The sequence below is a fragment of the Bos javanicus genome, chromosome 5 (assembly GCF_032452875.1).
Source record: "Bos javanicus breed banteng chromosome 5, ARS-OSU_banteng_1.0, whole genome shotgun sequence".
NCBI classification, from domain to species: domain Eukaryota; kingdom Metazoa; phylum Chordata; class Mammalia; order Artiodactyla; family Bovidae; genus Bos; species Bos javanicus.
This window is the reverse complement of record NC_083872.1, coordinates 110,436,522-110,448,549: the sequence shown is the minus strand read 5'-3', so window position 1 is coordinate 110,448,549 and position 12,028 is coordinate 110,436,522. Positions and strand designations below refer to the sequence as shown.

Sequence of the window (12,028 nt, the reverse complement as noted above, 5' to 3'; positions counted from 1 at the left end):
GCAGCCACTCAGCCAGAAAGGACTTCCACCTTCTGTGGAAGGGAGGGTCCCGTCTGTCCCGCCCTCTGCACCATAAGTTAGTTAAGCAACAGGGCAGGGTGGGCCACCACCTGAACACCTGTTTGTTAGCTCCATGCCCCAAGGGCAAGTGTTTAGAAAGTCCTGGAGGTGGAGGGACAGTACATGCATGTCAATCGACTCCTGCATCAGGCACCTAGTTCCCAAACCCAGACATGCACACATCCTGGTCCCCAGGGAGCATGTCATTGCTGTGGATCCCAGCTCATCCCTGACTAATTTGCATAATCTTGGGGGTGACCTCGTGGCCCTGGGTCTGCAAGGCAGCCTGGGCACCACCGCATGCAGCTTGCGGGCTTCACGCACCCCTTGGTCGGACGCTTACAACAGCCTCACCCGGGAAGTGTATGTCATCACAGTGGAGAGAGAAGGACGCTGAGGCTCAGGGCTGAGTTATGTGGTGGTCCCTGTGCTAGTTGAGGGCAGAGCCGGACACGGGCGGGCTCCTCCTCCCGTGGGGTGGGTGGGCCGTGGGCCCTGGGGCTCCGGCTGACCGGCCCCCTCCCCCGCAGATCTACATGCACCTGCGCTGCTACAGCTGCCCCAACGAGCAGCGCTACATCGTGCGCATCCTCTTCATCGTGCCCATCTACGCCTTCGACTCCTGGCTCAGCCTCCTTTTCTTCACCAACGACCAGTACTACGTGTACTTCGGCACCGTGCGTGACTGCTACGAGGGTGAGGACGGCTTGGGCGGCAGCCAGAGGCTGTGGGGGGGCTGGGAGCTGTGCACCCCCACTTTGTCTGGGGGCTAGAAGACCCTCTTCTCGGCTTCCTTCTGGAGGGGCCACCTGTCCCTTCTTGAACCCCTTCAGGGTTTTCCATCCCTAGGTTTTCAGGTCCCAGCACACGTGTAACCAGGTGTCACCTGCTGAGACGCTTCGCAACGTGGCCCCCAAACACCTGCACAGACACCCAGGATCAGGGCTCCTTTCTCAGTGCCGGCATCTCTGGTGGGGATGGGGGCAGCAAATAAGTGGCTCATTGGTAGACAGAAAGGCCTTCCTTTCTGTGGAAGGGAGGGTCCTGTCTGTCCTGCCCTCTGCACCAGAAGTTAGTTAAGGGACAGGGCGGGGTGGGCCACCTGTCTTTTAGCTCCACAGCCCAGGGGCAGGTGTTTAGAAAGTCATGGAGGTGGAGGGACAGTACATGCATGTTAATCGACTCCTGCATCAGGCACCTGGTTCCCAAACCCAGCCGTGCACACCGGTCCCCAGGGAGCGTGTTATCACTGTGGATCCTAGCTCATCCCTGACTGATTTGCATAATCTTGGGGGTGACCTCATGGCCCCGGGTCTGTGAGGCAGCCCGGGCACCACCACACACAGCCTTCACGCACCCCTGTACCACGAGGTACAGGTGGGTAAGGGGCTTGTCCAAGGTGTATTGTAAGGTAGTGTAGTGGCAGGGCTAGGCCTCCCTCCCTGTGTGTCTTAATCCTGAGGGCTTTGTCCCAGGAGGAGCTCGCTGCCTTTCAGGGGGCAGTTCTCATGTGTGGTGTGGACATGTCACTTGCTCCTGTGCTGAGCTCCAAGCACCCAGCCAGGCCCCATGCTGGGCTCCAGGCAGGAAAGCCCTCACCCCGCCTGCCGTCCAGGAATCTGTGCAGCCTAAACAGTCAGCACAAGGAGACAGGGTGCTCTCTCCCAGTGGCCCTGGCTAGGGTTGGGGTGGCGGTGGGGCAGGAATCAGGGTCTTAGAGATGAGTTGGCATCTGCCAGGCAGTGGCATGGATGAGCATTCATTCTGGGCAGAGAGGAATCTCAGTGTGCCAGTTTGGGGGTGCTGGAAGCTGTGGGGGGAGTGGGGGGCCAGCCATGGCCAGAGGAGAGGCCAGTGGCTGGAGGCAATGGACCTGGGAGGCAGGGATGGGGACATACACAGCTTTGGGGGCATAGAAGGAAACAGAGGCTTTCTTTTTTACTGGTGATACACAAGAATATGACATGACTGGAAATTGCAGTTTAGAAAATCTCCAGGTGCTAAGTGGGTGAAGGAAGGGGAGGCCAGAGACCCCAGGACAGGTCGCAGGCCAGCGATGCTTCTGCCTGTCCCCAGGCAGGCCAGCAGGGAGAGGAAGGAGGACCCTTGAACTCAAGATCCCTGCTCTGATGCCCACCCTCCTCAATGGTTCTATGCTTTCCTGTCTCCTCCCCGTACCTGCGCCGATGGTTTCGGGTAGAATGACCAAACGTGGTTTTCCTTATGCCGAGGCTCTGACCACGACTAGTTATCTGCTTCCCAGACCCCGGGGCAGGGGAGCGCTTTGCCCTGGCCCTGGATATTGGAGTGCAGCATGCTTGGCCCCAAAGAAGCTAGAGTCTCCTCTCATCTCACTTTGAACCTGTGTATCCCTGAAGACTCGCAGGGTGCAGGAAGTGGCCTTTGAACTTGAGAAAGAATGCAGGCACCGGGTGGGCCCCGCCGGCCCTGCAGCACCGCTGGCCTCCTTTCCCACCCAGCACAGCACATCTGTTTTCCCAGTACCAGCAGAGCTCTTTCATCTTGACTCCAGCATCCCCTCAGAAAGGCCTTCCCGTGGCTCTGGCTCCCAGCCCCTGTTGCAGTTAAGCAGGGACAGCGTGTGAGCCTGGACTGTCAGCTCCACGAGAGTAGACACGGGCAGAGAGCCCAGGTGATAGAGCCAGCAGGTGAGAGGTGCTCACGCCATCTGTATTTTTTGAACGAATAAGAAGCACAGAGTCTTCTACTGCAGGGGGTGCAGGTTCGATCCCTGGATGGGGAACTAATAAGAACATGTGTGCAGCTTGGCACAGCCAAAACAAGAAAAGACTTTATTAAACACCTGCTACGCGCCTTGCAGTCGCCCACATGACTACCTCGCTGAGTCCCCAGGCTGGAGTCCCTGCCCAGCTCCGTCAGGGGAGAACGTGGCAGCTGGGCGGGGACCCTAGAGCCTGATGTTCCTGGAAGCGGTGGATCCCCAGGGAAACCGCTGGGCACCTAGGCAGTGGTAAAGCCTGGGGCCGGGGACGGTGGGCTCCCTTTTCTGTTCAGCTGCCAGCCTTGCCATGGTGCCCAGGAGCAGCCTCTGCCCACTGGTTTCTTTGGAAGCAAAAAGCACTTCCCTACTGGGGGCCTGGGGTGGGGCTATCCTGTGTGATGGGGGGACAAGTATAGGCTCCCTTCTCTCCAGGGCCCTGAAGACTGGGGCTCACAGCAGAAGTGGGGACCACCCGGGGCCTCCAGCCCATCTCACTCTGGGCCCCGGAGCCGGCAGCAGATGGTCGGCAGCTACTCCATCCCAGAACCCTTTTGTTCAGGTCCAGCCCGTCCCATCCTTCCAGCCACACGAAGGTCCTCACAGGAAGCCGGCTGCCCTACGAAGCACATCTCCTAGCAACGCTATTATCCGCTTGGCCTCTCCGAAGGAGTTTACAAACAGCGCAGCAGCTGCCGTGGAGTTCAGGCTGCCCCCCGAGTCCACCAGCTCGCAGTGTCTGAGTCAGTGGGCTGAGCCCTGGCCTGGCCTTTTCCGCACCTCCCTCTTGCTGCTCTTATCTGCAGCTGCCCGCAGGAGCCGCCCCCACAGAGTTGGTGATGGGGCGTGTCTCTTAAAATTCAAAAAGAACCGCCCCCCTTCACCTTCGTTCTCCCTCCCACCCTCCCCCCCAAAACTCGGGAAGGGACACGAATCGACTGGGCTGGGGGCCTCTTATTTCAGATAGAACCTGCCCGTTGTGTAGGCCGGCTCAGAGCCAGACTCTTTGTCGGGCCTCTTCGAGACATCTGCTTTTTTTTTTTGAACAAAATTAAAACAACTGAAATTTTACTGTTATTGAAGTAATATATGCCCTTGGTTGAAACAAAACTTCTCACTCTCAAAGTCATCCCACTTTCAACCTTTAAACTGGTTTCATTTGCTTGAGTGACCTAAAAATAGGCTTTTACTGTTATATCTTAGCTTTTCAGTTTTATGTAGGGTTACGTAGTGACTTCCTGCTGTGGAAGGCTTTTTGTTTTGGTTTTGGGGTTTTGTTTTTGGTCACGCCGTGCAGCATGTGGGATCTTAGTTCCCCAACCAGGCATTGAACCCATTCCCCCTGCAGTGGAAGTGCAGAGTCTTAACCACTGGACTGCCTGGGAAGTCCAAGGAAGGCTTTGAGCTAGGTATCTTATCTCCAACTACAGCACACACACACACACACACACACGTTTTCTTTCCTTCCTCTCTTTAATGTGATCGTATCCTGATTTTTCTTGGTCTGTATGCAGTGTGAGAATTATACATCTGTAACTGTTGTTCAGGGCTCAGCCTTACAGTGACCCAAGACGACATTTCCTTCTTCAGCTTTGTTTTCCCTCTGGTTACTACTTGTCTGCCTCTTTGGCTTGCTGTTTTGTGTTTCTTATCATTAATTTATCCCGCCAGCACTTCAGTTGAATAAAACAGGAAGCCCTCCTGTCAGTCTCCTAGCTCCGGGTGTTCCAGGCGGAGATCCTCCTGGAGCCCCGCCCTCCTTGCTCCCATCTGGACTGGTTGTCCTCCACGCCTCTTACTTTTCAGCTGTGGTCCTGGGTTTTTCCTTCACCATCAGTCCAGGAATCCTGCCATCTTTCCTGTCCTGAACCGCCTGTTCCCTGGGTGCTGTCTTTTCTGCGTTTGAGGTTTGCCCTTTTTGGTGAGCACACATCTTCCAGGGGCTTCCTGAGAAGACAGGTTGCATGGGAGTTCTGTTTTCTGAAATCTGAACATTATCTGCAAGTATCTTTATTATAATGTTTAAGTTTGTTGGTGTTTGGTGGGAATATGATTTCTGAATTGAAAATCATTCTTCCTCTGAATTTTGAAGGTGTGTTTTTAACTGTCTCTTAGCTTCCAGTGTCGTTTTTGGAAAGTCTGCTGGATCCTTAATGCTTATATGTAACTCTTTTTTTTTTTTTTCTCCTAGCTTTTTAGGATCTTGCCTTTATCCCCGTTGTTCTGAAATCTCACAAGAGATGGGGTGTTCATTGTGCAGGGCATCTGGTGGGCTCTTTCAGTATGGCTACAACTCATGGTCCTAAGGTTCTGGGAAATTTTCCTGAATGTTTCTTTGATAATTCCTTCCCCTCCACTTTATCATCCCTTTCTGGAGTAAGTTAAGTAGGACATTGCACTTTTGGATTGAGCCTCAAATTTCCTTTACAGTTTCTTGGCATTTTCCATCTCTTTCTTTGTTCCGCTTTCTAGGAATTTTTCTGATTATGTTTTAAATCTTTACCTTTGAGCTTTCTGTTGAAGGTTTTATTTCCTTTATCACGTTGTAAAATGTCAGGAGCTCTCCCCTGCTCTTTTTCCCTTGTTCCTGGTTTTGTTCTTCTCTCTCTGGGGATGCTAAGTACATTTTTCTTCTATTCCTCACATTATCTCTGTCTCTTGAGTTTCTTCCATTTGATTGCGCACTTTGCTCTTTGACCTTTGAATAAGAAGCTTTCCTCAAATGTCTGGTGTTCTTGGCTTTTTTTTTTTTTTTTTAATATATTTGAGAATGGGGCTTGGGCTTTTCAGGTGGCACAGTGGTATAGAATCTGCCTCCCAGTGTGGGAGATGCAAGAGACATGGGTTCAAACCCTGAGTCAGGAAGATCCCCTGAGTCAGGAAATGGCAACCCACTCCAGTATTCTTTCTTGGGAAATCCCAGGGGCAGAGGAGCCTGGCAGGCTACAGTCTGTAGGGTTGCAAAGAGTCAGACATGACTGAGCACACACATAAGTAAAGGAAATACCAAGTACACGCTGGAGCCCAAAGTAAGAAATCTAAAACGGTGGAAAAGAAGAATGGGTTTTAAAACTGCTGGGCCTTGTCCCAGTTGGGTGGAGGATGTGGATAGGACGTTTCCTCTGCCTTTTATTTACTTTTTTCTTTTACTGCAGCATATGGGATCTTATTTCCCTGACCAGTGATTGAATCCACACCTCCAGTAGTGGAAGTGGGGCATCTTAACCACTGGACCACCAGGGAGGTTGCTCCTCTGCTGTTTGCTTGCAGTGATGGGGTAGACAGTATATGAAGGCTCCTTGATTCTGGGCCTGTTTCCCCAGAGAATAATGTTCTCATCGCCTTCTAGGAGGACGAAGCTGAGGGGCTGAGCTATAGCTGGGAAAGGGCCCTGGACATCTTCCCTTCGTGTTCAGACTTCCCGTCTATATTTTCTGCAAGTCTCTTCATTGCTGCCCTTAGCTGGGCCAAGTTCTGTGAGGGCAGAACCATCTCAACTGTCTCGAAAGGAAAAAGCCAAGAGCACCACATGGAGACTTGTAGCCAGTGTTCCCATCTGTACCCACAGCCATCAGAGCTGCCTGGCGTGCCTGGTTACACAGGTTCCTGGGGTTCTTACTGGCTCCTTCCTGTCCCCAAGTCAGTGGCCATGCCACACCTTCCAGAGCTTTTGTGACATCCCTCTGCTTCATGGCGCCTGCTGCTTCTGGGGCCATGTCCTTGCCTTTGAAGGTCTATAGCTTTCTCCCCAATTCCTTCTCACTTCAGGGCCATTTCAGGGGAGAATGGAGGTAAACCCTGTGAATTGGAGCTAGTGATTCCATTATCTAGGGAGAAATGGATGCTTGCCCAGTGCCCCTAATGGAAGTGTTAGTTGCTCAGTCGTGTTCGATTCTCTGTGACTCCATGGACTGTAGTCCACCAGGCTCCTCTGTCCATAGAATTTTCCAGGCAAGAACACTGGAGTGGGTTGCCATTCCCTTTTCCGGAGGATCTTCCTGACCCAGGGATTGAACCTGGGTCTCCTGCATTGCAGGTAGATTCTTTACCACTGAGTGTCTACCACCTGGTAAAGACCAGAATTCACAGAGCTGGGAGTGGAGCACCAGGGTGTACAGGTGTACAGGTGTATAGGCAGACAGTGAAGGGGTGGGATCCAGCCCCCTTGCCTGCATTTAGTGTTTGACTGGGGTAGGGGGTCACCCCTAAAGATGACTCTGAGACACCCTGGGGAGTACGGTGGTTGGAGAGGCGCAGGTGGCCGAAGCTCAAATTGGGGAAACGCTTCCACAGCTGCTCTGTGTGGGCACTGTCTTGTTAATAAGGTTTGTGTGGCACTTCACAGTTCACCACATGTGTTTCCAGTACTGTTAGCTCATTCTCTCATCTCAGTTACCTGGTAGAGTATCTGTTATCATCCCCATGTTTCACATGTGAAAAAAAATTCACATAGGCTAAGAAATTTGCCCAAGTTGTGACCTAGAGAGTAACTGCCAAAGGCCAGACTCTGGTCTGGGTCTCTGAGGTCCAGGAATTGCTCTCCGGCCAAGCTTGGGGAAGGAATACAGGACAAGGTTCTTCCTGCAAAAGTGTGAACTCTTGTTAAGGGAAGAGGTGTTACATGCACGAGAGAAACAAAGACTGATGCTTCTTGCACCCAGTTTCCAATTTGGGATGAACTTGGATTCCTGGATTCTGGTCCAAAGTGAAACTTCTTCCCAGGTGGGGAGAGTGCAGTTGAGGACCACCAGCCTGAGGACCACCAAGACTCAACGACCAGTGTGCTGCTGCAGGACTCACGGGGCTGGCAGTGGCCCTTGCTGGTCACGGCTCTGAGACCGCCAGGAATCAGAAGAGCTCAACCCATCAGGATAAAGACAGGCAACCAGAAGAAACCAATGAACACAGGGATCGGAGTCAGCTTTTTGGGTGGCAAGGAGCAGCAGTGAGCAGGAACAGCAAAGGGCAGAAAAGCCACGAGGGAGGAGGAGCAAGGACCAGTGCAATGGCTCAGAGTTCGGGGTCAGTGCTGAGGGAAGACCCCACCCGCCTGGCTGTAGCACGTGCATCTGCTATTGTCCATGATGATCAGCAGCCACGGGAAAAGCGGGAAAGAACGTTCGGGTGCCCCCTGTTTGCTAAGCAGTTGACTGTGGTCTTTTGCCTCTGATTGTGTGCGTTTGTCTCTAGTTCATTTAAGATTTGGTGTCTAGAATGGAGATGGAAGTTCCAGGTACCTGACTGTCCAGGGTGAGCAAGAAAGAGAGAGAGCCCATTTTTCTCTTATGTTGGATGCTCCTTGTGGGCCCCTATGGTCACTTGTGTGTCTGGGGTCTCTCCAGGGAACCAGAATGGGAGCTGTGGTCAGAAGCGTGGTCAGGTGAGAACCCCCCACTGTTAATCTTTTTTGCTTTTGTGACGTTCAGAGCTAGCTTATCTCTGTGTTTGTTCCCTGGCTGTGTGTTGAGCTGTCCATTTTAAACACACATGCTGGAGCGTGGGGGTGGTATTTTGCATGGCTCTGTCATTTCCTAGGAAGGGCATTGATTTGTCCAGATGGTCAGTGGGTCTTGGTGTGGGCTGGTTGAGTCATCTCCAGGAGATTCTGTCTTGTTTCCCTTCTCCAAGATGCATTATCGACTCACTAATGATTCTTTTAACAGAAACCATCAGCAGATTGGGATTTTACAGACTGTCTGGCCCCAGAGCACTGATCAAAGGTCAAAAATCCTGAATTGGGAGAGATGGATGAAGTTTGGTGATCTCACCAGTTGAATGCAGAGCTGCATATGGACAGAGAGCTGGACCACGTAATTCAGGAGCGGGCTGACATATGTTGCGACACAGGAAAGGATGTGAGCTCAGGCACCAAGCTCTTCCCAGAAGTGGATTGCAGGATAGCCTAGTTCGGTGGTTCTGGACAGAGGGGCAGAGGAACCTTGGGCCCTGTGGCCTCTCCCTTGGACTTTGGTGACCGGAAGTCCGATTACCCTGGGGAAGGTGCAACTTCCCAGCCCGTGAGAGGTTGAGCACCCTGAACGCAGGACTCAGTGAGGGCCGCACCCACAGCCGTCCTCTCTGAGCCTCACCTGGAGCTGTGGCCTGTGTCCATCCATTCGTTTCTTCGTTGCTGATTGAGTGTGGAAGTGCCAAGCCGTTTGATCGCTGTTGGGGGTGGGCCTCGGGTCCTGCCTGCCAGGTGTTCACAGAAGACAGTGGGTAACACTGTGCAGTGTTCACTGCAAGCCCAGCCTCGTAGATAAGGCATCACACTCTCAGCCCTGAGCCCCGTCCTCACCGCAGCCCCCACCCGGAAGGAGCTATTATCCCCGGCTTAGAGATGAGGAAACCGAGGCCCAGAGCACTGAAGAAATTTGCCACACAGCTCCTAGGTGGTGGGACCTAAGTGGTGGGACACGCAGGCAGTCTGGCTCCAGGGTCCATGGCTTGCTGCCCGTTTTACGCTGCCTCTTGTACTTGAAGGAGCAGGCGTATCCACAGAGATTGTGGGGTGTGATATGAGCATGGCGATAAGACAGGGGACCAGCCAAGGACAAGGTGGCGTCGCAGCTGGGTCTGCGTCCGGGATTTAGCAGAGCGACCTGAATGTACCCCCAAGGGGAGGCCTGAGAGATCGTGGCATGACGTGGGGACTCCAGAAGAGGTTTTGTGTGCATCCCGCTCACTTGGCTGTGTACGTAACTACCCCACAACAGGCTCGTGTGAACAGCAGTTTATTTTGTCCATGAACACTGCAGGTCAGGAATTTGGACAGGGCACACCGGGACAGTTTGCCCATGCTCCGTGGGACCTGGGCCTGAGCCGGAGAACTTGAAGGCTCGGGGACGATCACCTGATGTCTGGTTTAGTCACGTTGCTGGCAGTTGATGCTGGTATCAGCTGGGAGCCTGGGTTCCTGCCACATGAGCCTCTTCATGTGGACTCTTCACATGGACCAGTGTGGGCTTCCTCTTGGCATGATGGCCGGGTCTAAGGGCCAGCATCACAAGAGAGGATAAACCAGAAGGAGGCCTTTTCTGGGCTTCCCTGGTGGCTCAGTGGAAAAGATCTGTCTGCCAATGCAGGGGACGTGGCTTTGATCCCTGATCTGAGATGATCCCACATGTCTTAGAGCAGCTAAGCCCATGCACCACAACTGTTGAGCCTATGCTCTAGGGCCTGTGTGCTGCAACAGCTGAAGCGCATGCACCCTAGAGCCCGTGCTTCCCAACAAAAGAAGCCACCGCAATGAGAAGCCCACGTGCCGCAACTAGAGAGGAGCCCCTGTGCTCACCGCAACTAGAGACGAGCGTGCACAGCAATGAAGACCCAGCACGGCCAATAAATACATTTTTTGAAAAGTTATAAAGAAAGAAGGCTTTTCCAACCACAACATCGGATGTCAAAAAGCTTTGCTTCCACTATGATCTCCCCCGTTCACCCAGATTCGAGAAGAGGGAAGAAAACCCCCGTCTCTCAGCAGAGGAGTGTCAGTGTCAGGATGTGGCTGCCTTTGGGAAAATACCATTGACTACAATATAGCTGGACCGATTGGAAGAGACACATCCACTCCTCTTGACCTTACATGGTTTTGGATAAAACCATTTTAGTAGGCTGACATCACATTTGGCTTGATCCTCCTCACCTCCTGCCTTCAGATGCCCAAAGTTCCTGTCAGTGGAAAGTGATCTAGAGGCCAGTGAGTGGAGATTCCCACCACATACAGGGCGCTCAGCCTTGTTGGGGGACAGCGGGCCCCCAGGGAAGGTGGGCAGATAAACAGCCATGACCGCCGATGCTGAGGGTGCCAGCCACTCTCCTGAGCACCTTGCATACTCACAGAAACCCCACCACCTCCTAACTTGATAGGAGCTCTTTGTGCCCCTGTTTAACAGATGAGAAAACTGAGCCACAGAGAGGCACCCAGCAGAGCCACATTGCGAACCCTCTGCTGTGTGTCTCTAGGGGGATCGTCACAGCACAGGTGGCCAGTGCTATGGGTCCTGTTTATACAGGGTGCCACCTGGGCCCCTGTTTCCCAGCCCCCGACATGAACCCTTAGTAGGTTAGACCAACTGAGGGGTGTACAGCCCTTTCCAAGTGGCTAAAGGCCAGTTTTACCTACAGACATGTGGCCAGGGTCTGCTGTGCTCCAGTTCCAGGCAGTCAAGCTTCTGTGTTAGTGTATGGCGAGGGCTGGGCCCACGCTAATCCCAGTCAGTGATCACACTCCAGCGGGGAAGGGCTGCTTGGTGTCTGCAAATCAGCAGGTTCCGTGGATGTGGGATGCACGCGTCCCCATGGTGGTGGCCAGGGACTTCTCAGGAAGGGTGATGTCTGACGGTTGGCGGTTCCAGGAGTGCAGAGGGCAGGGCACAGGCAGTGGGACCCCCGAGGGCAGAAGCACGAAGGGCATAAGACCCTGCCAAGGGGAAGGGGGTGCCTTGTGTTGCTGGGAAGGAAATGTGAGGGCTGTGCAGGGACCAGGCTACCTGCTGAAAGGCCTTGAGCTGAGCCGGGGGCCTGCTCTGGGAGCCTCGAAGGCCTTTCTGCTGCACGCGGACGCGGCGGGTCAGATGAGAAGGGGCCTGCTGGCTGCAGGGCCGCTGGTGCGTCTCCCTAGATCTTCTTACCCCCTGACCCCGCCTTGACCCTCCCCTTGGCCTCACTCCTCTGCCGGACGCCTGTCCTGTTCCCCTGCCCCCGGCCCTGGCCTGCCTCCTGCACCGTTCCTCCACACGTCCTTCTCCTCTCTGTGCCCTGGCTTCCAGCACATCCTGGTACTTCTAGTACCCTGCGGGCAGCAGCCTTCATTTGCTGACCCCTCAGAAGTCCTCTGACCAGGAGACCTATGACAACGTCGTGCTGTATTTATAGCACTCACAGCATACTTCTACTGTGCCCCCGTTGGAGGCTGTTGCAGATTTTGTATCTTTGTGGGCGATGTCAAGCTGTGTCCTGATTCAGAACGCGCTGGCCCAGCTTCCCGAAACATTTGCACTGTATTTTGGGCACCTCTCATACGTTTTGTTGTAGCTTATCGTGCAAAGGCTAAGATGCTGCTACATGCTGATGAATGCATAAGGGTTCTTTCTGTCTCATTCTTGCTGAGAATTTCTCCTGAGATCCTTCTGGAGAATGTTTAATTGTTGCTTGGTCATAAAACTGTGATTTGTAACACAGAAACAGAAAAGTGCATAAAACTAGTAAACAATTATAAGGCCAAAA

General features: G+C 53.3%; 1 protein-coding gene across 2 annotated transcripts in view; it reads left to right on the top strand.

Moving 5' to 3' along the window:
• Positions 1-12,028, top strand: part of TMEM184B (transmembrane protein 184B) — a 50,220-nt gene that overhangs the window by 26,575 nt on the left and 11,617 nt on the right. For both annotated transcript variants that reach the window (XM_061418521.1, XM_061418520.1), the window contains exon 3: positions 591-756. In XM_061418521.1, the coding sequence (XP_061274505.1) occupies positions 591-756 (166 nt within the window). The remainder of the gene's footprint in view (positions 1-590; positions 757-12,028) is intronic.